Below are 25,518 nucleotides of genomic sequence, written 5' to 3'. Positions count from 1 at the left end.
GGTTGTGTTCCTGTCTTGCTTGTTGTTTGGCATGGGACGTCCAGCACTGGAGCCTGCTGGCTGTTGGGTGGTGCTGGGTCTTATCGTTGAGATGGAGATCTCTACAAGAGCTCTCGCAGATTGATATTATGTGTGGCCGGGAAGTCTCTGGTGGTCCAGTTCCTGAACTTGGCTCTCCCACCTCAGAGGCTCAGGCCTGACACCAGGCCAGAGCAGCAAGACCCTGTCAGCCACACAGCTGAGAAGAAAAAGGAGAAAAAAAGAAAGAAAAACAATAAGTAAAGAATAAAACAATTAAAATTAAAAAATAATTATTAAAATAAAAAAATAAAAAAAGTAATAATAAAGAAAAAAAGAAGAGAGCAACCAAACCAATAAACAAATCCACCAATGATAACAAGTGCTAAAAACTGTACTATGATAAACATAAAAATCAGAAACAAGTCAGTCACAGACAGCAAATGTCAAGTCTGCAGTTGCTCCCAAAGTCCACCACCTCAATTTTGGGTTGATTCATTGTCTATTCAGGTATTCCATAGATGCAGGGTACCTCAAGTTGATTGTGGGGATTTAATCTGCTGCTCCTGAGGCTGCATGGAGAAATTTCCCTTTCTCTTCTTTGTTCTCATAGCTCCTGGGCTTAGCTTTGGTTTTGGCCCTACCTCTGCGTGTAGGTTGCCCTCAGGCTTCTGTTCTGGCCCAGACAGGACAGGTTAAAGCAGCGGCTGACTGGGGGGCTCTGGCTCACTCATGCCTGGGGGAGGGATGGGTATGGTAGTTATAATTGGAATGCGGGGTTAGCCTGCGGCGGCAGAGGCCAGTGTGATGTTGCAACAGCCTGAGGTGCGACGTGTGTTGTCCCTGGATCAAGGGACCCTGGCAGTGGTGGGCTGCACAGGTTCCGGGGGGCGGTGGGTGGGGGCATGTGGATAGTGACCTGTGCTTACACATAGGATTCTTGGTGGCTGCAGCAGCAGCATTAGCGTTTCATGCCTGTCTCTGGGGTCTGAGCTGATAGCTGTGGCTCGTGCCCATCTCTGGAGCTCATTTAGGCAGTGCTCTGCTTTCTGTGGGCAGACAGGGAAGGAATCCCCTCTCCTCGTGCACCCCAAAACAATGGTCTCTTGCCTTTTAGACAGGTCCAGAGTTTTTCCCGGACTCCCTCCCAGCTAGCTGTGGCGCACTAGCCCCCTTCAGGCTGTATTCATGCATCCAACCCCAGTCCTCTCCCTGGGATCTGATCTCTGAAGCCCGAGCCTCAGCTCCCAGCCCCCACCCGCCGCGGTGGGTGAGCAGACAAGCCTCTCAGGCTGGTGAGTGCTGGCCGGCATCGATCCTCTGTGCGATAATCTCTCCGCTTTGCCCTCTGCACCCCTGTTGCTGTCTCCTCCGTGGCTCCAAAGCTTCCCCCCTGGCCCACCCTCTGGCTCCGCCAGTGAAGGGGCTTCCTAGTGTGTGGAAACTTTTCCTCCTTCATAGCTCCCTCCCAGAGGTGCAGGTCCTGCTCCTTTTCTTTTGTATCTGTTTTTTTCTTTTTTCTTTTGCCCTACACAGGTACATGGGGAGTTTCTTGCCTTTTGGGAAGTCTGAGGTCTTCTGCCAGCGTTCAGTAGGTGTTCTGTAGGAGTTGTTCCACATGTAGATGTATTTTTGTTGTATTTGTGGGGAGGAAGGTGATCTCCACGTCTTACTCCTCTGCCATCTTGAAGGTCCCCTCTTTTTGGCTCCTTTTTATAATATTTGTCTCTTTACTGATACTCTCCTTGTGCTCATAACACTATTTCTCACCTTTGTTCATGCCTTCCTGTAGCTCTTTAAGCATCTTAAAGAGAGTTTTAGTCTAATGGGTCTGATATGTGGATTTCCTCAGGTACAGTTTCTGTTGATTTTGTTCTTTTGAGTGGGCTATACTTCCCTGTTTCTTTGTATGCCTTCTGGTTTTTTCCCCTTGTTCAAAACTGGATATTTGAATGTTATAATTTGGTAATTCTGGAAATAGGATTCAACCCCTTCCCCAGGGTTAGCAGATTTTGTTGTTATTATTACAGGGTATCTCTTTGCTGGGGAGTAGCCTAAGATGACAGCTTAAGTTCTCATGGTCTTTTCTGAGCCTACATCATTCCCTGGGCATGCACAGTGGCTTTCTGAATTCCCCCACATATGTGGTTGGTTTTGAATGTCCATAAAAATAGGTGTGGTTCTTTTAAATCTCCTGGAAGTTGCTTTAGCTGGTGGAGATTGGAACAATGGCAGCCAGCCTCTGTACCTGGAGGACAAGGTTTTTATTATCCCCTCTGGCTTCAGCTGTGCTAGAAATGTGGGTTGCTATCCCTCTACCACCTGACATAGGGATGGGTAGCTGCAACTCTACTGAGGTCTGAAATCAATGATATCAACTGCGGTTTACCAGCCAAGCTTTCCCCCAGAAGCTGCAAATTTTCATTTATACTTCAGAGTTCCATAACAGTCACTTCAGACAATTTCTGTCAGTGCAATTATCGTCTAGGTGGAGAGAGAGAGATTCCTGGCTCTTCTTACTCTGCTGTCTTCCCTGATATCAATCCAGGCTCTGTTTGTTTTTCTTCATTCTTTATTTTCCTCTCTGTTCCTCACACTGAGTAATCTCATTTGACCTGTCTTCGAATTCAGTGATTCTTTTTTCTGCCAATTCACATCTGCTGGTGAGCCCCTCTAGTAAATTTTGTGTTACAGTTCTTGTATTTTTCAACCCCAGAATTTCCATTTGGTTCTCTTTTGTACTTTTACTCTCTTTATTAGTATTCTCTCTTTGGTGAGACATCATGGTTATTCTTTTATTTAATTTATTAGACATGATTGCCCTTAATTCTTGGAAAATATTTATAATAGTTGATTTAAAGTCTTATTTATGGGTTTCCAGACTGCTTTTCTTCTGTGTAAAAATTGTACTTTCGTGTTTCTTTGCATGTCTTGTATTTTTGAGGTATGAGAACTTGACATTTTAAGTAATGTAATATGGAAAATCTAGAAGTCAGATTCCCCCTCGTCTCACTCCCAGGGTTTGTTGTTGATCCTGTTTGCTTAATGACTTTCACACTATAATTCTGTAATGTATGTGTTCTTTGTCTTGTGTGGCTACTTAAGTCTCTGCTTGGTTAGTTGGTCAGCTAATTTTTGGACAGAGATTTTCCTTATCATCTTGAGCCAAAAGTCTCTCAGCCTTTGCTGAGGGACTCTGTGTGGGTGTCAGGGCATACTTTAAATATTCTGGCACAGAGTTTACAACTCTGCCTGAACTTTCATATCCTGCTGGTACCGAGACTCAAGGACAGAGAGAAGTGAGAGATTAGGGCCTTCTTAGGTCTTTCCTAGGAGTGTACACAGCACTGTACATGTATGTGGCATTCTAGAGTCCTAAGACTGTGTCAAAGCTTTTCAAAGTTCTCTGGGGACATCTTATTCCCCAGTTTTTCCTTTATGATAAGGGCTCTGATGGGAAAAGTGGACAACATGCAAGAACAGATGGGTAACGTAAGCAGAGAGATGGAAACTCTAAGAAAGATTTAAAAGGAATGCTGGGGGGGGATAAATTGGGAGATTGGGATTGACATATACAACACTACTATGTATAAAATAAATAACTAATAAGAACGTACTGTATAGCAGAGGGAACTCTACTCAATACTCTGTAATGATATATATGGGAATAGAATCTAAAAAAGAGTGGATATATGTGTATGTATAATGGATTCACTTTGCTGTACAGCAGAAACTAACACAACAGTGTAAATCAACTATACTCCAATAAAAATTAATTTAAATAAAGGAAATGCTAGAAATAAAAAAATGCTCTAACAGAAATGAAGAGTTGTGTCACACAGGCTTAGTTGCTCCGTGGCATGTGGGATCATCCTGGACCAGGGATCAAACCCATGTCCTCTGCATTGGCAGGCAGATTCTTAACGACTGCGCCACCAGGGAAGTACCTTACCTCACTTTTGAAGGTTAATTTCACTGGATACAGCATTCTAGGTGGATGGTTTTTTCTTTTCAACACTTTTTTCTTTGTCTTTGATTTTGTGCAATTTGAATGTGAAATGCCTAGGTGCAGAGTTTTTGTTATTTTTCTTGCTTGGTGTTCTTGGAGCTTGTTGGATCTGTGGTTTGGTGTTTGTCATTAATTTTGGAAAATTCTAAGCCATTCTTACTTCAAATATTTCTTCTGTTCCTTTCTCTCTTTCTTCTCCTTCTGGTATTTCCATTATACATGATACATCTTTTGTAACTTTCTCATAATTCTTGGATATTCTGTTCTGTTTTTAACATTATTTTTCTCTTTTCTTTTCAGCTTGGGAAGTTTCTATTAACATATCTTCAAGCTCACCATTTCTTTCCTCATTCCTGTCTAGCATGCTGATAAGCCCATCAAAGGCAGCAACAAAGACCCAACACAGCCAAAAGTAAATAAATAAATCTGTATAAAAAAAAAGTGAGGGGGCTTCCCTGGTGGTGCAGTGGTTGAGAATCTGCCTGCCAATGCAGGGGACACGGGTTCGAGCCCTGGTCTGGGAAGATCCCACATGCCACGGAGCAACTGGGCCCGTGAGCCACAATTACTGAGCCTGCGCGTCTGGAGCCTGTGCTCCGCAACAAGAGGGGCCGCGATGGTGAGAGGCCTGCGCACCGCGATGAAGAGTGGTCCCCACTTGCCGCAACTAGAGAAAGCCCTCGCACAGAAACAAAGACTCAACACAGTCATAAATAAAATAAATAAATAAATAAAAGAACGTGAATTTCTAAAAAAAAAAAAAAAAAACACTTCAGTGAAGCATTTTAAAAAAAAAGTGAGGTAAAATAAAGACTTTCTCAGACAAAAATTGAGGGAGTTTGTTGCTGGTAGACCTACCTTGAAAGGAATGTTAAGAGAGGTTGTTCAGAGAGAAGTAAAATGGTATGTGTCAGAAACTTGGGTCTCTATAACAAAAGGAAGTGTTGGATAAATAATAAAGAAGATAATAGTTTGTTCAAAATAATAATAGCAAAAATGTATTTGATAATTATAGTTAATGCACAAATCAAATGAATGACAGCAATGTTATAAGGGATAGGAGGAAAAATCAAGAATACTCTGTTATAAGGTACATGCACTACCCAAGAAGCAGTACAGTGTTATGTGCAAGTGGACTTAGATTCATTGTAAATGTATATTGCAAACTCTAGGGCAACCCCTAAAAGTTTCTAAGAAGTTGATATTCAATTGGGAATAGAAAATTATATAAATATATAAAACGCTCAATTAAAACCAGAGAAGGGAGAAAGAGTAGAAGACAAAGAAACAAAGAACAAGAGCGATGAATAGAATAATGAATATGGTATATCTTAATCCAGCTATATTAATAATCACTTTAAATGTGAATGGTCAAAATTCACCAATTAAAGGACAGACTATCAAAGTGGATTAAAAGAACAACAAGACCTAACCATATGTTATCTACAAGAAACCCATTCTAAATACAAAGGCAAATATATATATATATTTTTAACGTTTTTATTTATTTATTTATTTATTTACTTTATTTATTTTTGGCTGCGTTGGGTCTTCGTTTCTGCGCACGGGCTTTCTCTAGTTGCGGTGAGCAGGGGCTACTCTTCTTTGCGCGGTGTGCTGGCTTCTCATTGCGGTAGCTTCTCTTGTTGTGGAGCATGGGCTCTAGGCGCCCGGCCTTCAGTAGTTGTGGCACACAGACTCAGTAGTTGTGGTTTGCGGGCTCTAGAGCGAAGGCTCAGTTGTTGTGGCACACGGGCTTAGTTGCTCCGCGGCATTTGGGATCTTCCTGGACCAGGGCTCGAACCCGTGTCCCCTGCACTGGCAGGTGGAGTCTTAACCACTGTGCCACCAGGGGAGCCCAAAGGCAAATATATTTTAATGTAACAAGATGGAGGAATTATACTAAGCTAACACTAATCAAAAGAAAGCTGAATAGCTATATTAATTTCAGACAAAATGGATTTTGGAGCAAAGAAAATTATCAGAGATAAAGAGAGATCATTATATATATTAAAGGAGTTTATTCTCCAAGAAGACATAACAAACCTGAATGTATATGCTCCTAACTGCATAAAATCAAAATACATGAAGCAAAAACTGTTAGAACTGAAAGTAAAAATAGGAAAATCTACTATAATTGTCAATTCCCCTATCAGTAATTCACAGACGCAGCAGGTAGAAAATCAGTAATGATATAGCTGAACTGAACACCATCAGTCAACTGGATCTAATTGGCATTTATAGAATACTTCATCCAACAAGGGCAGCATACATACTCTTCTCAAACTCACATGGTACATTCACCAAGATAGTCCACATCTTGAGACATAAAACACATCTTAACAAATTTGAAAAAATAATAAGACATACAAAAGTATGTTCTCAGACCACAACAGAGTTAAACTAGAAATCAACAACAGAAAGACAACTGGAAAATTCCAAAGTATTTGGAGATTAAACAACATACTTCTAAATAAAATATAAATCAAAGAAAAAGTCTCAAGAGGAATTTAGAAATTTTGATCTAATGAAAATGAAAATATTACAATGTATCAAAATTTGATGCAGCAGAAGTAGTGCTTAGAGGAAAGTTTATAGCATTCAATACATATGTATTGGAAAAGAAGAAAGGTCTGAACGCAGTAATCCAAGCTTCTACCCTAGGGAACTAGAAAAAGAAGAGCAAATTAAGTCAAAAGTAAGCAGAAGAAAAGAAATAATAAAAATTAGAGCATAGGGAATTCCCTGGCATTCCAGTGGTTAGGACTCTGCGTTTTCACTGCCAAGGGCCTGGCTTCAGTCCCTGGTCAGGGAACTAAGATCCTGCAAGCTGAGTGGCACAGCCAAAAAAAAAAAAAAAAAAAGAGCAGAAATCAATGAAATTGAAAACAAGAAAACAATAGAGAAAATCAACAAAGTCAAAAGCTGGTTATTTGGAAAGGTGAATGACGTTGATAAGCTTCTTGAAGAAAAAAGAGAGAAGACACAAATTACTAATATCAAAAATGAAAGAGGGGCCATCAGTAGTGATCCCATGGACATTAAATGGATAATAAGGGGAATGTTATGAACAATTCATGCCTACAAATTTGATAACTTAGATGAAATGCATCAGTTTTTTGAAAGACTCAATCTACCAAAAATCACACAAGGAGAAAATAGATAATTTGAATAGGCCTGTAGGTATTAAGGAAATTGAATCAGTAATTAATAACCTTCGAAAACAGAAAGCACCAGGCCTAGATGGGTTTACTGGTGAATTCTACCAAACATTTGAAGAAGAAATAATACAAATTCTGTATAGTATCTTCTAGAAGATAGAAGCAGAAGAAATACTTCCTGACTTATTTTATGAGGCCAGCATTATTCCAATTTCCAAATCATAAGAAGGCATTACAAGAAAAGAAAACTACAAACCAATATCTATCATGAACAATGCAAAAATGTTAAACATTGGCAGATCAAATTCAACAATGTAGAAAAAGAATTATACACCACGACCAAGTGAGATTTATTTCAAGAATGCAGGACTGGTTCAGCACTCAAAAATCAATTAATGTAATCCACTACATCAATAGGTTAAGAAGAAAAATGATATTGTATCGACAGATGCAGAAAAAACGTTTGACGATATTCAACACTCATTTATGATTAAAAAATCTCTTATGAAAACTAGGGATACAGAGAAACTTTCTCAATTTGATAAAGAACATCTACAAAAAACCTACAGGGAACATCATACTGGTGAGAAGTTAGATTCTTTCCCTGCCTAAGACCAGGAACAAGACAAGGATGTCCTCTCTCACCACCCCTATTCAACATGTACTAGAAGTCCTAGCTAATGCAGTAAGACAAGAAAAGAAATAAAAATTATACAGATTGGGAAGGAAGAAATAAAATGTCTTTATTTGCAGTGGAAAATTCCAAAGAGTCCACAAAAACTTCTAGAACTAATGATTATAGTAAGGTTGCAGTATTTAAGGCTAATATACAAAAGTCAATTGTTTTCCTATATACCAGCAATGAACAATTGGAATTAGAAATTAAAAAACACAACACCATTTATATTAGCATACACAAGAAGAAATGCTTAGATGTAAATCTAACAAAATATGTGCAAAATTTATGTGAAGAAAACTATAAGACTCTGAGGAAAGAAATTGAAGAATATATAAATCAGTGAGGAGAATGCTATGTTCATGGATAGGAAGACTCAGTTTTGTAGATGTCTGTTATTTCCAAATTGATCTATAATAGGTCCAACACAATCCAAATCCTTGTTGATGTTGACAAATTGATTCTAAAGTTTATTTGGAGCAGCAAATTGAAGGTGAAAACAAAGTTGGAGGACTGACGCTACTTGTCTTTAAGACTTAATATAAAGCTACAATAAACAGGACAGTGTGGTACTGGTGAAAGAATAGACAATGGAACAGAATAGAGAGCTCAGAAATAGAATAAATATAATTAACTGATCTTTGAAAATGAACAAAGGCAATTTAACAGAGAAAGAATAGTTTTTTCAACAAATGATAGTGGAACAACTAGATGTCTACATGCCAAAAAAAATGAGTTGAGAATTCTCTCTTCTGTTACCCAGAAGAGTTTTTATAGGATTGAATTATTTCTTTTTTAAAAATTATTTATTTATTTATTTGACTGCACCAGGTCTTAGTTGTGGCATGTGGAATCTAGTTCTCTGACCAGGGATAGAACCTGGGCCCCCTGCATTGGAAGCGCAGAGTCCAAACCACTGGACCACCAAGGAGGTCCTGAATTATTTCTTCTTAAATATTTGGTAAGTTCTTTTGTGTGTGTGTGAAAGTTTTAAATTACAAATTAAATTTCTTCAATAAATATTGGTCTTCTCAGAATTTTCTTTAGTTTACTCAGTTTTTGTAATTTGTGTTCTTCAAGGGATTTGTACATTTTATCTAAACTGTCATATTTCTTGATATAAAGTTGCTTGTAATATTTTCACCGTTTTTTTTTTTTTTAGAGGATATCATGGCCAGCTGATTTTTTTTTTTTTTTTTTTTTTTAATGGCTGTGTTGAGTCTTTGTTTCTGTGCGAGGGCTTTCTCTAGTTGCGGCAAGTGGGGGCCACTCTTCATCACGGTGTGCGGGCCTCTCATTATTGCGGCCTCTCTTGTTGCGGAGCACAGGCTCCAGACGCGCAGGCTCAGCAATTGTGGCTCACGGGCCCAGCTGCTCCGCAGAATGTGGGATCTTCCCAGACCAGGGCTCAAACCCGTGTCCCCTGCATTGGCAGGCAGATTCTCAACCACTGCGCCACCAGTGAAGCCCCCTTCACTGTATTTTTAATGTAGTGGGATCTGTAGTTACATTTACCCTTACGTTCCTGATACTGGCAATTTGTATCTTCTCTATTATTTTGTGATCAGCCGAGCTAGAAGTTTATTACTTGTATTGATTCTTTTCAAAGTTTTACTTGTATTCTTTTCAAAGCTTATTACTTGTATTGATTCTTTTCATTCTTTTGATAAAGATTTGTCTATTTTCTGTATTATCAGTTTCTGCTCCCATCTTACCATTCCCTTCTTTCTATTTTTTCTGGGCTTAACTTTCTCTTTCTAGATTCCTAAAGGGGAAGATTACATCATTGATTTTTCACATTTCTGACTTTTTAATATAAACATTAAAAACCATAAAATGCCCTCTGAGCATTGCTTCAGCTGCATTCCACGAATTCACATAGGTTGTATTATCATTTAGTTCAAAGTATTTTATGATATTCCTTGTTATTTCTTCTTTGACTCTTGTTTAGTTTAGGAATGTTATATTTTCTAAATTTGGGGGGATTTTTCAGATACCTTTTGTTACCGTTTTCTAATTTAATTCCACTGTGATCAAAGAACATTCTCTGTATGATTTCAGTCTCTTGATATTTATTGAGACTTGTTTTATGTTTAAAAATATGGTTTATTTTGATTAATGTTTCATTTCCTTATGAAAATAATTCTAATTCTCTTCTTGTTAGATGGAGTAATTTATGTCAGTGGGTGAAGCTGTTTGATAGCATTGCTTGATTTTTTTTATATTTTTACAGCTATCCTGTCTACTTTTCTGTCAGTTACTAAGAGAACATTTTGAAATATCCAACTATAATTGTGGATTATCTATTTCCCCTTTTAGTTCTGTCAGTTTGTTCCTCAGGGTTTTTGTTTGTTTGTTTGAAACTGTGTACACGCACAGTTAGGATTGATATAACTCTTTGATGAATTGCTCCCTTTATACAGGCATACCTCGTTTTATTGTGCTTTCCTTTATCACTCTTTGAGGATATTGTTTGTTTGGTTTTTTTTTACAAATTGAAGGTTTGTGGCAACCTTGCGTTGTCAGATGATGATTAGCATTTTTTAGCAATAAAGTATTTTTAAATTAAGGTATGTACATTGTTTTGTTATACATAATGCTGTTGTACACTTAATAGACTACAGTATAGTGTTAACCTTTATATGAAATGTGAAACCAAAAAATTCATGTGACTCGCTTTATTATGATATTCATTTTATTGCAGTGGTCTGGAACCCAACCCACAATATCTCTGAGGTATGCCTATATTTATGAAATCGCCTTTGTCCATGGTGATATTACTTGTTCTGAATTCTACTTTGTTTGATATTAATATAGTCACTCCAGCTTTCTTATGATTAGTTTTTGCATGATGTATATTTTTTCATCTTTTTACTTTTAATCTATTGTTGTTGTTATGTTTAAAGTGCTTTTCTTATGGACAGGTGGGCAGAAAAATGTTACCATGGCAGGTCTGATACTACTGTCTTAGAAAGCCCTGCTTGCAAAGTTGACCTTTGAGTGGCATCTGGAACTTGGATTTTAGGAATGTTCGTCCCACCATTCTCTAACTGATAGTTGTGGCTCACTGTGCCTAAACTCTATAAACAGTTTATACTGAATGCCTGCTATCCTTATGGGATTCTGGAATTTTGCTATGTGCTAGGCAGAGTGTGTAAACAACCAGCCTCTAATAACAACCTGTGGCATTGAGTCTCTAAGGAGCTTCTTTGGTATGCAACATTTTCATACGTTTTGTCACAGTTTATTTCTGAAGAATTAAGTGCGTCCTGTGTGACTCCACTGGGAGGGAACTCTTGGAAATTTGCACCTGGTGTACACCTCCAAACTTCGCTCCATGTTCCTTTTTTCTTTGCTGATTCTGCTTTGTATTCTTTCACTATAAGTCATATCCACGAATACAACTATATGTCAAGACATGGATCTTCCTAGTGAGTCACTGAACCTGTAGATCGTTTGGGGATCCTCAATGCAACAGCATGGAGTTGGGCTCCTCTTTTTTATCCAGTCTCATTATCTCTGCCTTTTAATTGAGATGTTTAGACCATTTACATTAATTTAAGTATCTAAATAGTTTGGTTTAAATCAACCATCTTGCTCTTCTATCTTTTCAATATCTCAATGATTCCTTTTCTCCTTTTGGATTTGCAGAGTATTTTGCCTCATTTTGGATTTACAGAGTATTTTTATTATTCCATTTTATCTGCACCATTGGTTTATTAGCTCTAATTTTTTTTTTAATTTGTGTAATGTTTGCTTTGGGGTTTACAGTATGCATATTTAACTTACTGTATAAAGGCCTTTACATATTATTATGCCTCTTTACTAAATGTAAAAACTTTATAACACTATGCCTCCATTTTCTCCTTCTCTTCCTTTTTGCTATTGTAGTAATACATTTTTCTTGGACATATATTATGAACCAAACAGTACCTTGCTATTATTTTCCTTTAAACAGTCAATTGTTTTTTTTTAAGAAATTAAATAATGAGGAAGCATCTTTTTATGTATATAAAATAATAATATAAATATTTTATATTTTATAATTACCATTTCCAGCACTCTATTCCTTTGTGTATATGCAGATTTCCATCTGGTATAATTTTCTTTCTGTCCAAGGAACTTTCTTTAATTTTCTTGTTATGGAGATCTGGTGATAAGTATTTAACTTTTATTTGTCTTAAAACTCTTCGTTTCAGTTTTATTTTTTAAAGATATTTTCATGAAGTATAAAATACTCCATTGGCTTATTTTCTTTCAGCAATTTAAAGATGTCATTTCATTTTCTTCTGGCTGCATACTTTCATATTTTCAGTAAGATATCTGATGTCATCTTGTTAGCGCAAGTTCGTGTGCCCAACGCAGTGAGGCCAAACAAACCAAAACGTCGGAGTTTGGAGCAGAGAAAGGTTTATTGCAGGGCCATGCAAGGAGACAGGTGGCTCATGCCTTAAAAACCCTGAGCTCCGTAAGGCAAAGCATTTTTAAAAGCCAGGTGAGGGAGTGGGGTCGCAGGATAAGTGATCAGCTCGTGCATAATTCTCCGATTGGCTGATGGTGAGGGAACAGGGTGGTGTCACAGGGGGTTAACTTTATCAGTCCTTAGGCTCCAGGAGGCCTGGGGCTATGTGCTCATGGTCATCAAGTAGTTAACATCTTGCATTTGGTGGGGGAGTTTTCACATCTTTAAAGCAACTCAGGAAATGTGCATCAAATACTGTTATCTAGGTACTTCAGAGGAGCTAAAGCAGAGGATATGGGGGAAGGCGTGTCCTGGGAAGGCCCCATAGGGTCCTGCTCGGTTACAATTTTGTCTTTGTTCCTCTGGACATAATGATTTGGTTATGATGTGCCTTAGTGTTTTTTTTTTTTGGTTCTTGTGCATGTGTTTATCATAGTTGGGTTCCTTGAGCCTCTGAAATCTATGCATTTATAGTTGTTTTTTTTAAATTAATTAACTTATTTATTTTTGGCTGTGTTGGGTCTTCGTTGTTGTGTGCGGGCTTTCTCTAGTTGTGGAGAGCGGGGGCTACTCTTCATTGCAGTGCGCAGGCTTCTCATTGTGGTGGCTTCTCTTGTTGCGGAGCACAGGCTCTAGGTGCATGGGCTTCAGTAGTTGTGGCACACGGGCTTAGTTGCTCTGTGGCACGTGGGATCTTCCTGGACCAGGGACCAAATCCGTGTCCCCTGCATCGGCGGGCAGATTCTTAACCACTGCGCCACCAGGGAGGCCCTATAGTTTTTATCATTTAAAAAAATTTTAGCTGTCAGCTCTTTAAACACTTTTTTTTTCAGTTCTCCTACTCTTTCTCTTCTCTTTCTGGGCATTTGACTGCATATATATTAGCCTGCTTTATATTGCCCCACAGATCACTGAGGTTTTGTTCCTATATTTTCAGTGCTTTTTGTTTGTTTGTTTTTAAATCTCTCTTTTTATATTTGGATTGTTCTGTCACTGTTTTCTCATTCACTGATCTTTTCTTTTGCTAATCCCTCATAGTGATAATTTTACTTCAGATATCATATTTTTGATCTTTAGAAGTTCCGCTTAGTTCTTTTTAAATAATATTTACTTCTTATATTCAAGTTTTTCTTTATATCTTTGTACTTATATTTATAGTAACTATTTTAAAGTCCTTGTTTAGTAGTTTATAATCTATCGTTGTTGGGTCTATTTCTACTGATTGATTTTTCCCTGATTATGTGCTTTCTTCACATTGTTGCAGGAAAGAATTCAAGAGCGAGCCATAGTAAAGTGAAAGGTTTATTCAGGGACATACATACTCCACAGACAGAGTGTGGGCCATCTTGGAAGGTGAGAGAGGCCCCAGGGTATGGGGGTGTCAGTTTTTATAGGGGTGGGTAATTTCATAGGCTAATGAGTGGGAGGAGTATTCCAGGTATTTTGGGGAAGGGGTAGGGATTTCCAGGAATTGGGCCACCGCCCACTTTTTGACCTTTATGGTCAGCCTTGGAACTGTCATGGCACCTGTGGGTGTGTCACTTAGCTTGCTGATGTGTTACAATGAGTGTATACTGAGGCTCAAGGCCTAGTGGAAGTTGACTTGTACCTATTTGGTTCTAATCAGTTTATGTTGTGTCCTTGGGCTATGTAATTCTTTTAAAGGTTGTGCCCTGCCCACTTCCTGTCTCAATATGTCTGGTAATTTTTGTTGGGTGCCAGAATTGTGAATTTTACCTTGAATTTTGTGATATTCTTCATAGAATGTTTTATTTTATTCTAGCAAGTATTTAAATTACAGCTCAGTTTTATCCCTTTGAAGCTTGCTTTTAACTTCTGTTATGGTGAATCTAGAGTTGCCTGTATTCTGTGGCTTAACTCCTCTTGCGAGACCTGTTTTTAGTGGGATCTCTAGTGAGTGCCCTGTATATTCAGCATAGTTTCCCCATTTTGATGGTGGGAAGTCAAAATGGATTCCCTGCCTTGTGTAAATGATGAGAATTATTTGGATTTAAGTTTCTTGATAATTATTCTTTCCTCTACAGTATTTCTTTGTCTAGCTTTTGGATTTTCACCTAATGCAAGTGCAGAATAGTATTCAGCCAAAGAATAAAGGAGACCCATTTTTAGATTTCAGGATCTTTTGTGTGTGTGTATGGTTCCCTCTTCTTTGGTACTCTGTTCTGCAGTTTCTTATTGCCTTGGCATCCCCAATCCCTGATCTATGTCTCTTCAATTAAAGTATATCACTGAACTCTGTTTGGGTTACCCCTCCTACAGTGATGTTAAGAATTTGTCTCCAGGCAGAAAGATGGGGCTGTCATAGGGTTCTCCTTATCTCTTTCACTTTTAGGGATCAGTCCTTCTCTGCTCTGCTTTTTGTCCAGTTTGATTTATTTTGTCCAGTTTTCTAGTTGTTCGTGGTGAGAGGGAAAAGTCTTGTAGCACTTAATATTTGTGGGCTGAAGCAGAAGACAGAATATTATTTATTTTGATTTTCTAAGTCTAGTATAATGAATTATTATGAGTTTCTTTTAAAAAAATCTTTCTGGAGACATTCATTTTCCTGTTCCAAATAGACCTTATTCATTCTTTAGCCCTACTTCAAGCATGCCAAAATTCAAGGAATTTTGCCTCAGAACTTTTGTTGTTCTGGTGTCCAGTGTGGGTGATGGACAGGCTGATACCAGTCTGATTCTCCCTTCTTTGTAGAATACCTATTTTTTTTCCCTCTCTTGCAAGGTCTTATCTTTATCCTTGGGCTGAGATTTCAGAATGGTATTTTGAATATTGAGAGATTTTTGTTTGTTAGTTTCATTTTCTCAGATTGACACTTAGTGAGTGCATTCAATATAAGAGATTGTGTTTTTCTTTAGCACTGGAAAATTGTATTGTCTTTCTGATAATTTCTTCCCTTGTATTTTCTCTCATCTCCCTTTCTGGAAGTTACATTACTTGGATGGGGGAATCTCCTGCATTGATCCTATTTTTCTCATATTTTTTCATTTCTTTGCCTATTTTTTATACTTCCTAGAACTGGCAATTTTACTTTGAATTTTATTTTTCTGCAGTCATTTTGAACTTCTAAAATCTTTTTTATTTTTATGATCATTGTTCTTTTTACATAGCGTTTTACATTTGTGTTTTCGTTGTACTATCTATCAACTTAAATATCTCTAAGTGTTATCTAATAGTTTTAAGGAAATTTATATCTATTCCCATTATTATGTGTTTTATCCAGGAAACTTTTTTCTGCATTTTTGTATTATGGATTCTGATGTTGGAGACTTTCATTATATGCCTGGTGAATTTTTTTATCATCTGTTCATATCAGAGGCCATTGGTATCAGAGCGGTTAAGTTGAGGGAGAAAACTTAAAACCTCTGGAAAATACTGAAAATGTGAGCAGAATGTTTATTCTGGTAGAATTTGGCTTAGCTGTTGGGCAGGGAGCTGATCATACTCTAGGAAGCATCAAAATGCCAGTATATCTGGTCTTTTCCATGGAGCTATTCAGTTCCTTATAGAAAAACACTCTGATTTTTTTAAACAGCTTTATTGAGGAACTATTTGCATACCATAAAATTCATCCATTTTAGGTGTACAATTTTTTGGAAAATTTAAGTTGAATATGGAGCTTACGTCTAGTATCTTCCTTCTCTTAAGGAATATAGCCTCCAAGTCAGTTTACATTAATTTCTATCCAATGCCTTCAAGTAATTGTTTTATTGGTTCTGTTCATATTTTATAGTTGCTTTTGGTGGGAAAGTTACTTCACTGTAAGCTGCTTTATCATGGCCAAAACCAGAAGTCCCAATCTGTTGAGTTTTTAGTTCAGTTATTATATATTTCATTTTGGGTAGTGTTTGGCACCTTCTTGGAATTTTAGCATATTTCAAGTCCCTATTCCATTTCTTCAGATATAGTAAATATATTTTTTCATATTCCACATCATATGGTTCTAACATCTGAATTTTTATGAGATTGATTCTGCTTTTTTTTTTTCCCTACTGAGAGCTATTTGCTTTCCTTGGAATTTTATCTATGGAAATTCTTTGAGATCTGCTTGAAAGTGAGTTCCTCTAGAAACAATTTACATTTGCATTAGTAAGCTACCTTTCACACTGCCAATGACTTATTTTAAGGATATTCTAGAAGTCTGTGACAGAATCTTATCAATTTTTTTCAATTCCAGGAGTTGTTTTAGAGCATCACTGTACAATAAAACCTTCTGTGATGATGGAAATATTCTGTATCTGCACTATCCAACATGGTAGTCACTAGCCATATCTGGCTACTGAACATTTGAAATGTAATTTAATTAGTATGACTGAGGGACTGAATTTTTAATTTTATTTAATTTTAATAAATTTACATTTTAATAGCCACATGTGGTCAGTAGTTACTGTATTGGAGCATAGTTGTAGAAAGTCACTGCCCCAGCACCCCTATTCCCACTATTTCCAGATGATTTCAGTTTTGTGTAAAGTAGATTACATTGAGGTCTGATAGTATGCTCTGGTCTGTTCTTTACTTGATTTCCTTTTAACTTCATGTGTATCTTTTTTTCTCTCTCCTTTGCTTTTTGCCTCTCTGGTGTGTAGAAGGGTTTACCTCCAGGCTCACATCATTGCGCAGGTTTTTCCCTACAGAGGAGGATATGACTGGGGCTGCTAAGACCCTGCTGCTTCTTCAACGCACATACAAACTGGATCTGAAGGATCTTTCCAAAGGAGCCCTGCCAGGTAAGCAATATCCATGGGTTCCCTTTGTGAACATTTGCTTTAGGGCTGCTTTTCTTGCCTTTAGAATTTGTTATTTTTTCCTGTAGGACTTGAGAAATATGGAGGAAGAAGCTACTTTTTGCCTTTTAGAATATCACTCATGTGGCTATGAGGTGTTCTGGGAACTCTGGGCCTTTCATGGGAATCTAGGAGATGAAAACCAGGAAGACTTCATGTTCTAGGAAGCTGAGATCTGATTTTAGGAAATGCAAGAGAAATTGAACAGTTATGCCTGTGTGGATTTGGTATAATAGGCAGATAACTTTCAAAACCCTGCTTCATCAAATATAGCCTTTATTGGTGCCTCATTCTTGTATTATCTTAGATCAGAACCTGCCCAGATCTCCTGATTCATACTTATTCCCCCCATCCCACCCTACCCTTTTAAAAAAATTGTATTCCCACAAATAAGGTGGTCTGTGGGAGTTCATTTCAGTGTCTTCTATGGGACTAAACCCCTTACCTTCCCAAACATAGTTCCAAAAATAATTTGATCATTTTCTGAAGCATGTACTCAGAGATAAAATATGAAAGGAAACAACTTAAGGCTGTGTATTTGGATAGTGGGAATGGAGTGGGTGAATGATCTCTTTATTGACCTCAATGACCACCCTTTGTGTCCTTTATCAGGAATATCATTGTTCTTCTTGCTTCTAGGAACCAAGTATCATTCTACCCTGAGTGTTGGTGATTGCTTCAGGCTGGGCCAGACAGCCCACAGCATCAGCGACTTTCACCGCTCAAGCTCAATGCTTTGGATGCAATAGGCACTGAAGCAACTGAATGCAGGAGAGCACAGCACTATCTCCCAGATCCAAGTCCTGGACTATCTTAGTAATGTCAGCTTCCAGCTTGGGGACCTGTCCAGGGCAGTGGACTTCACCCATCAGCTGCTTTCTCTTGGTAAGACTCTTGGGAGCTAGGAAAGCAAGTAATTTGCTCTGTGTCGGCTTGCTCCTTCACCCCACTTACCAACTGACCCCCTTCCCCTGGCTTTGGGTGGAATATTCCACAGAGTTCTTGTGACTCAGTTGTTGTAGGCAGGGAAGGCTAGAGTATGTATGGTAACAAATAAACTCCCTAATCTTCAAGACACAAAGGGATGAAATTTTAGTTTTCGTCCATGAAAAGTCCTCTGCAGGTTAGATGGCTCCTCTAAATGTTGACTCAAGAATTCAGATTTTTTTCTAGGGAATTTCCTTGCAGTCCAGCGGTTAGGACTCTGCACTTCCACTGCAGGGGGCCCGGGTTCGATCCCTGGTGGGGGAACTAAGATCCTACAAGCTGTGTGGCGTGGCCAAAAAAAAAAAACAATTCAGATTTTTTTCTACTCCCAAATGACTCTGCTATTTTGGAGTCCCTTCATGCTAGCCATGTGAGGGATTTCATGATACATGTTATAGGCCAGGACTGTAAGTGGCATCCATCACTTCTATCCACATTCTGTTGCCAGAGCTATCATGGCCCCAGTCTCATTTCAAGGAAGGTTGGAAAATGTAAAGTTTCTCTTTCCAGGAACATGAAGTAGATTGGTGAACAGCTAGTGAACAACTTAATCTTGATACAGTAGTGGAAATTCACTAAGGAGGTCTGTGTTACAGTGGAAACTTCTTTGTGTTTTGGTATGGTCATAATCAGTTAAATGCATTGTCTTCTTGAAGACATGGTTGCTAGGGCCTTCTCATTTTCTCAGGCCCTCTATGCTAGTTTAGGTCTCATGATAAAGTAATCATTTTCTGATGCATGAATTTAGCAATAAAATATGAAAGGAAACAACTGAAGAAAGTGGCTACCTTTGGACATGGGAATGGAAAGGGGGTGTGGGAATAGGTGGTTCCATTTTTTTAAATTAAGTTTTCAATAAGTATTTGAATTTAAAATATAGGCATGTATAAATTTGATAGAGGTAAATTATAGGAGGTAAAAGAAAAAACTCCATTGGGACATGTCGACTGAAAAATAAACGCACAACCTAAAAGTTGAGAGTTATATGTTTTATTCAGTGGACATTCTTAGGACTTCAAGCCTGGGAGACAGCCTCTCAGATAAACGCTGAGAAAACTGTTTCAAAGAGGAAGGGGGAGAAGCCAGGGTATATAGGAGTTTTTGCAGTGACACCACGTAGTTGGAACAAGAAGCTACTGGTTTTTTGTTTTTTGTTTTTTTGTTTTTTTGTTTTGGCTGTGCCGCATGGCTTGTGGGATCTTAGTTCCCCCACCAGGTATTGAACCTGGGCCCATGGCAGTGAAAGCACCAAGTTCTAACCACCGGACTGCCAGGGAATTCCCAAGAAGCTACTGTTAATAAAAGAAAACTAGATATTTCAGGTTAAGGAGTTTAGTGCTTTTTACGTATGGAAAGATGAAAGAGTCTGGGCTCACTGAAGTCATTCCTTTGATATGCACCTCAGCTATCTGGGGCCAGTATCCTGTGTTTTCTCATCCTGAGTTTCCTCAGGCTGCACCATCGAGGGTGGCTGCAGTCTAATGGCTGCTAGATGGTCAGCATTCCTTGTTTCACCTTCCGAGGTGACCGCAACCACTGATGACTGTGACATCCTTTGGCAGGCAATATTTTATTCCTCAGACATAATCTGTCTTTAAGTAAGAGGGCTCACAACTGAGGCATTCTCTGTTCTGATAAATCTGTTCTGACATTCTCTTCCCCTCTACAAGTTCCATTTGTTCCATAGTAGCCTGTGATTCCCTTCACCATTGAAGTTTATTATGTTTTATTTTAATGGTTCATTTACATCTGTATTGCCGTTATTAAATTGTTTCCCCCAATAAGCTGTCGACTGAAAAAAAATGCACATCCTAAAAGTTAAGAGTTAGTTTTATTCGGCAGACATTCTTAGGACTTCGAGCCCGGGAGACAGCATCTCAGATAGTGCTGAGAAAACTGTTCTGAGGAGAAGAGGGAGCCAGGATATATAGGAGTTTTTGCAACAAAGGGCAGGTAGTCGCAATGTCAAAAGATTATTGTTAATCAAAGAAAACCAGGTATCTCAAGTTAAGGAATTTAGCGCTTTTCTGTGTATGGGAAGATGCAAGAGTCTGGGCTCCCTGAAATCATTTTTTTGATATGCACCTCAGCTATCTAGGGCCAGTATCCTGTGTTTTCTCATCCTGAGTTTTCTCATGCTGCACCCTCAGGGGTAGCTGCAGTCTGATGACTAGTAGATGGCAGGCATTCTTTGTTTCCTTCCTGAGTTCCCTCAGGGCTCATCTTTGGGGTGGCTGTAATGTGATGGCTTGACGGCTGCAACATCCTTTGTTTACTGATGGCAGGCAATATTTTATTTCTCAAAGCAAGGACTGATTTTTTACCATTTTTGCATTTTCAAGCTCCATTGTAGTGCTAAACACTTAGTTTGATCTGTATTGAATGAATGTGATATTGTGACTTACAGTAAGAACTGTGTATTTGGGTTGTCCCAGTTCCTGGCACAAAGCTCATAAAACCCTTGGAATTTCCTAAGCGATGAGAGATATAAAGGTCTCTTTGTTGTGTTAATGAGGTGACTTTTAGAAAACTTCTAGGTAACCTAAGGATGAGAGCTAGTTGCCAGGGGACCCAGCCTTGTGATTCGAAAGTTGAAACTTCCCTGACCTTCAGGGAAGAGGAGAGGGGCTGGAGGTTAAATTGACCACCAGTGGCCAATGATTTAATCAAACATGCCTATGTGATGAAGCCTTCATAACAACCCAAAGGACAGGGCTCAGAGAGCTTCCAGGTTGGTGAACACATGGACATGCTGGGAGAGTGGCAAGACCAGAGAGTGTGGAAGCTCCATGCCTCTTGCCACATACTTTGCCTTATGCATATCTTTTATCTGGCTGTTCCTAAATTATAAACCGGCAATCTAGTTAGTAAAATGTTTCTCTGAGTTCTGTGAGCTGCTCTAGCAAATTAATCGAACCCACAGAGAGGGTCATTGGAGCCTCCAATCTACAGACAGTAGGTTAGAAGCACCAATTGGCCACTGAAGTGGGGGGAGGGGTAGGAGACAGTCTTGTAGGACTGAGCCCTCAAGCTGTGGAATCTGACACTGTCTCCAGGTGGATAGTGCCAGAATTGAGTTAAATTGTAGGACACCTAGCTGCTGTCAGAGAATTGCTTGGTCATGTCGGAAAACTCGTAAATTGGAATCAGTGTCAGCATCTTAACAAATAATTGGAATTACTGGAGGAAGAAAGGATTAACTAAAGAATTAGAGGAATTGATTATGTTTGTTCTCTGTGGCCCTTAGAGTTAGCCCTAGAACACATGAGAAGAATATGCAGACAGATATACTTGGGTTCTGTTTGAGGAGAAACTTAATTGCCAAAAAGTGGAAGGAGCTCCTTGACAGGTGGTGTATTCCCTTTCTTTTCAGGGAGATGTTCTGGCATAAAGACACCAACAGATGGGGATATTACAGAGCCATTTTATTGCTACTAAATTCAGCAAACTTATCGAGATCTGTTACATGCTAGATACTGTACTAGGCAAAAAAGTTAAATATGCGTGGCCTATTCCCAGAATACCTTAAGAATAATTGGGGATGGTAGTGGTAGATTAGACATGTAAACAGATGAAGTCAATGGATTGTAGAAAGTAACATGATAGAGGTTCACAGCACTGTGAGAGCTTAGTGAAAGGTACTTCAATTCTGGATTCATAATCACTCTAGGATGACCAAAAGGCTACATGTAATTTGACTGTAATATGTTTTCTTTTGAAAAGGGCATTTACATTATCCTAACACACCTGTTTTATATTCATAACCTTGGTAAGATTTCACACTCTTAGGCTTTGCTGCCCTGACTCAGGTTAGGAAAATCTTTCTTGTGTTGACATTATTGCCAGAGCTCTTTCATTGACTGGCTAGCGTGGGAGTGTCCTTCATGACTGATATGTGAGATAAGCTTTGTAAATTTTTTTGAGTATTTTGGTAAGAGCCTTAGAGTTAGACATCTGGGCTCTAGTTCTTATTTGCCCTTTTCTTTCTATATGGTCTTGACCTAGGTTCCTTGTTTTTGCGGTTTTTTTTTTTAATTTATTTTTATTTTTGGCGGCATTGGGTCTTCGTTGCTGCGCACAGGCTTTCTCTAGTTGCGGCGAGCAGGGGCTACTCTTTGTTGCAGTGCGCGGGCTTCTCATTGCAGTGGCTTCTCTTGTTGCGGAGCACGGGCTCTGGGTGCACAGGCTTCAGTAGTTGTGGCATGCGGGCTCAGTAGTTGTAGCTTGCAGGCTCTAGAATGCAGGCTCAGTAGTCGTGGCACACGGGCTTAGTTGCTCCGCGGCATGTGGGATCTTCCTGGACCAGGGCTCGAACCCGTGTCCCCTGTGTTTGCAGGTGGATTCTTAACCGCTGCACCACCAGGGAAGTCCAGGTTCCTTGTCTATTCTGTGTCTTGATATTCATATCTGAGGAATGGGGACCAAAATGCTTCTCTCTTGGATATTGTGAGGGCCCATAAGATGATGAGACTTGTGGAAGTTATCTGGGACGATATAAGTTATCTGGGACTCTAGTGTACATTCTAACTATAGTCAGTACATGGTATATAACATTGTAATAAAAACACATTAGGAAGCAAATGTGCTTAGCACAAAAGTGAGTTGTGAGTGTGAGGCAGGATCCCTGGTTGCCTGTCTGCTAGCACCCTTGGGACTGGTGAGTGAGGCACGGTGGGGTGGATTTTCTCCATCCCAGTTTTTGTTTCTCTCTCAATGCTAATTCTGGACAGTGTTCTAATTCCATACAGGTTTATCAGCGTATTTTAAAGAAGAAGAATTGCAGAGCTTCCCTGAATGATCTCCCTGATTATTAACTGTTTGCTTTCCTCTGTCCAGATTCCTCTCACGAACAAGCCTGGCTGAATCTGCTGTACTTTGTGAAGTTGTTAGAGGAAGAAAGGGCAGGACAGCTTGGGAATGGGGCATCAGAGAGCAAGCAGGAGACATTGAACAATGCCCCCTCAGGATACCCTGGATCATATGCAAACCCACGAGGTCTATGAGAGCCTCTGCCGTGGAGAGGGTATCAAACTCGCGAGATGGGAAAGGGAGTCATTGGGGTTGTAAGGGTTGCTTAGGGTCCTTGGGAGACCTTCAGATCACCTGGCAATATGAGTACTGGGGACTCTGGGCTTTGGGAGGCCAGATTTGGTTGAGAAGATATTCTAGTCCTTGAACCTGCCCCTTGAATGCACCACTGGGTCTTTTTCAGTCTTATAATTATATTGAACACATTTTAATTGATGGCTAATTAGGTGTTAGGCATTAAGACCATTATGAATATTATTTATTCAATCATTTTTTACTATGTGCCAACAGAAGAAATTAAGCAAAAATGAATAATATATGGCCCTGTTATGGAAATGTGTAGTTTATTAAAGGAAAATTTAAAATATAAACAAGTAACTTTAATACAGTAGTGGTATGTGCAAGATTTGGTAGCAACACACAACAAAAGGTTATTAACTCTAGGACAAAGAGCGATAGGGTTCACGGGTAAAAGACTCCTCAACTAGATTACCATGTGGACAATGTAAGAGAAGTTTTACTCTGAGATCACACCATGAACAAGTGTACAGTGAGAAAAATTATTCTGTATTTTGGAAACAGCAAACATTTTTTGTATTAGTGGAACATGAAATTTGAGAAAAGAAGCTATAATGTTCAGAATTTTAATATAGGCAGACTCATATCATGGAGGGCCAGGTGGATCATGAGTAGATCTTGGACTTTACTTTGTTAGACAGTGTCTTTCAAAATTTAACGTGCATGGGAATCACCTGGGATGTTGTTAAAATGCGGACTCTGATTCAGTAATAGTGGTGTAGAACCTGAGATTTCTGTATTTCTAACCATGTCCCAACTGATGCTGGTGCTGCTGGTCCATGGGCCACAGCATGAGAAGCAAGGCTACAGAGAACGGACCATTAAAGGGTTCAATCAGGGGAGTGAGCTGATCACCCCTGGACATTATGGGAAGTTGGATGGAAGAAAAAGACTGTTTTTTCCAAACCCACGTAAGGTGAATTGTCACTGTTTTTTAAGTCCCGTATAAGAGTGACTTACCTCTAAGGGCTTGTAGATGTGAGAAGGGATGTTCCTGAAAGAGAAGGCATTGAATGATTTGTGTTCCATTTATGCTGACCAAGAAAAGGGCTTTTGTTTCCTTTCTGAGGGGAGAGGGAGGAGGTGGGCCTAAGGAGTGAGGCTAGCACCTGCAGGCAAAGGAGCCTGGGACTTAGGTCAGGGCTTGTTGCTCTGTGCTTCCCAGACACCACAGAAGCGGAAGAGGCTTTTCTGTAGGTACCACTATGGCAATAGGACACCGCAGCTGGTCATCACCCCCTTCAAAGATGAGGATGAGTGGGACAGCCTACATATCGTCAGGTACCACGATGTCATGTCTGACAAGGAAATCAGAAAGATCAAGGAGATTGCAAAACCCAGAGTAGGTTCTCATTTGGTACTGAACACATTTCCCTCTGTTACCTCCTGGGACTTACCTTGCTGTCATTATTTGGGGACACTTAAGGGAAAGGCTGATAGCAGATTGCCTTTTTTTTAAAAAAAATTTTTATTTTTTTTAGAGCAGTTTTAGGTTTATAATAAAATTGAGAGGAAGGTGCAGTGATTTCCCATATACCCCCTGCGCCGACACATACATAGATTGCCTCCCTCTATCAACAACACTCATCAGAATGGTACATTTTCACTAAGGATAAACCTATATTGATTGACACATCATAATCTCCCAAATTCCGTAGTTTACCTTAGGGTTCACTCTTGATGTTGTACTTTCTATGGGTTTGGACAAATGTGTAATGACATATATCAATCATTATAATCTCATACAGAGCAGTTTCACTGTCCTAAAAGTCCTCTGTGTTCTGACTATGCATCTCTGCCCTGACTCTCCCCAGCAACCACTGATGTTTTTATTGTTTCCATAGCTTTGCTTTTTCTTGAATATCATCTAGTTGGAATCATATGGTATGTAGCCATCTCAGATTGGCTTCTTTTACTTACTAATATCCATTTAAGGTTCCTCCATGTCTTTTCATGGCTTCATAGCTTATTTCGTTTTAATGCTGAATAATATTTTGTTGTCTGAATGTGTTACAGTTTATCTATTCACGTACTAAAGGACATCTTGGTTGCTTCCAAGTTTTGGCAGTTATGAATAAAGATGCTGTAAACATCCATGTACAGGTTTTTGTGTGGACAGATGTCTTCAGCTCCTTTGGGTAAATACCAAGGAGTGTGATTGCTGGATTTTATATTGAGTAAGTTTAGTTTTGTAAGAAATAACCACACTGTCTTCCAAAGTATCTGTACCATTTTGCATTCGCACCAGCAGTGGATGAGAGTTCCTGTTCCTCCACATCCTTGTCAGCATTTGGTGT

At 39.0% G+C, this 25,518-nt stretch overlaps 1 protein-coding gene across 1 annotated transcript in view; it reads left to right on the top strand.

The window, feature by feature from the left end:
• LOC137758917 (prolyl 4-hydroxylase subunit alpha-2-like) overlaps positions 1-25,518 on the top strand; it is a 102,591-nt gene that overhangs the window by 26,178 nt on the left and 50,895 nt on the right. The window contains 5 exon segments of the mRNA XM_068534870.1: positions 16,931-17,071; positions 17,768-18,013; positions 22,952-23,081; positions 23,083-23,149; positions 24,387-24,563. Coding sequence (XP_068390971.1) covers positions 16,931-17,071; positions 17,768-18,013; positions 22,952-23,081; positions 23,083-23,149; positions 24,387-24,563 — 761 coding nt within the window.

The sequence above is a fragment of the Eschrichtius robustus genome, chromosome 2, assembly GCF_028021215.1.
Source record: "Eschrichtius robustus isolate mEscRob2 chromosome 2, mEscRob2.pri, whole genome shotgun sequence".
In the NCBI taxonomy this organism is placed as follows: Eukaryota; Metazoa; Chordata; class Mammalia; order Artiodactyla; family Eschrichtiidae; genus Eschrichtius; species Eschrichtius robustus.
Note: the sequence above shows the minus strand (reverse complement) of the source record. Positions and strands in the feature narration are given on the sequence as shown.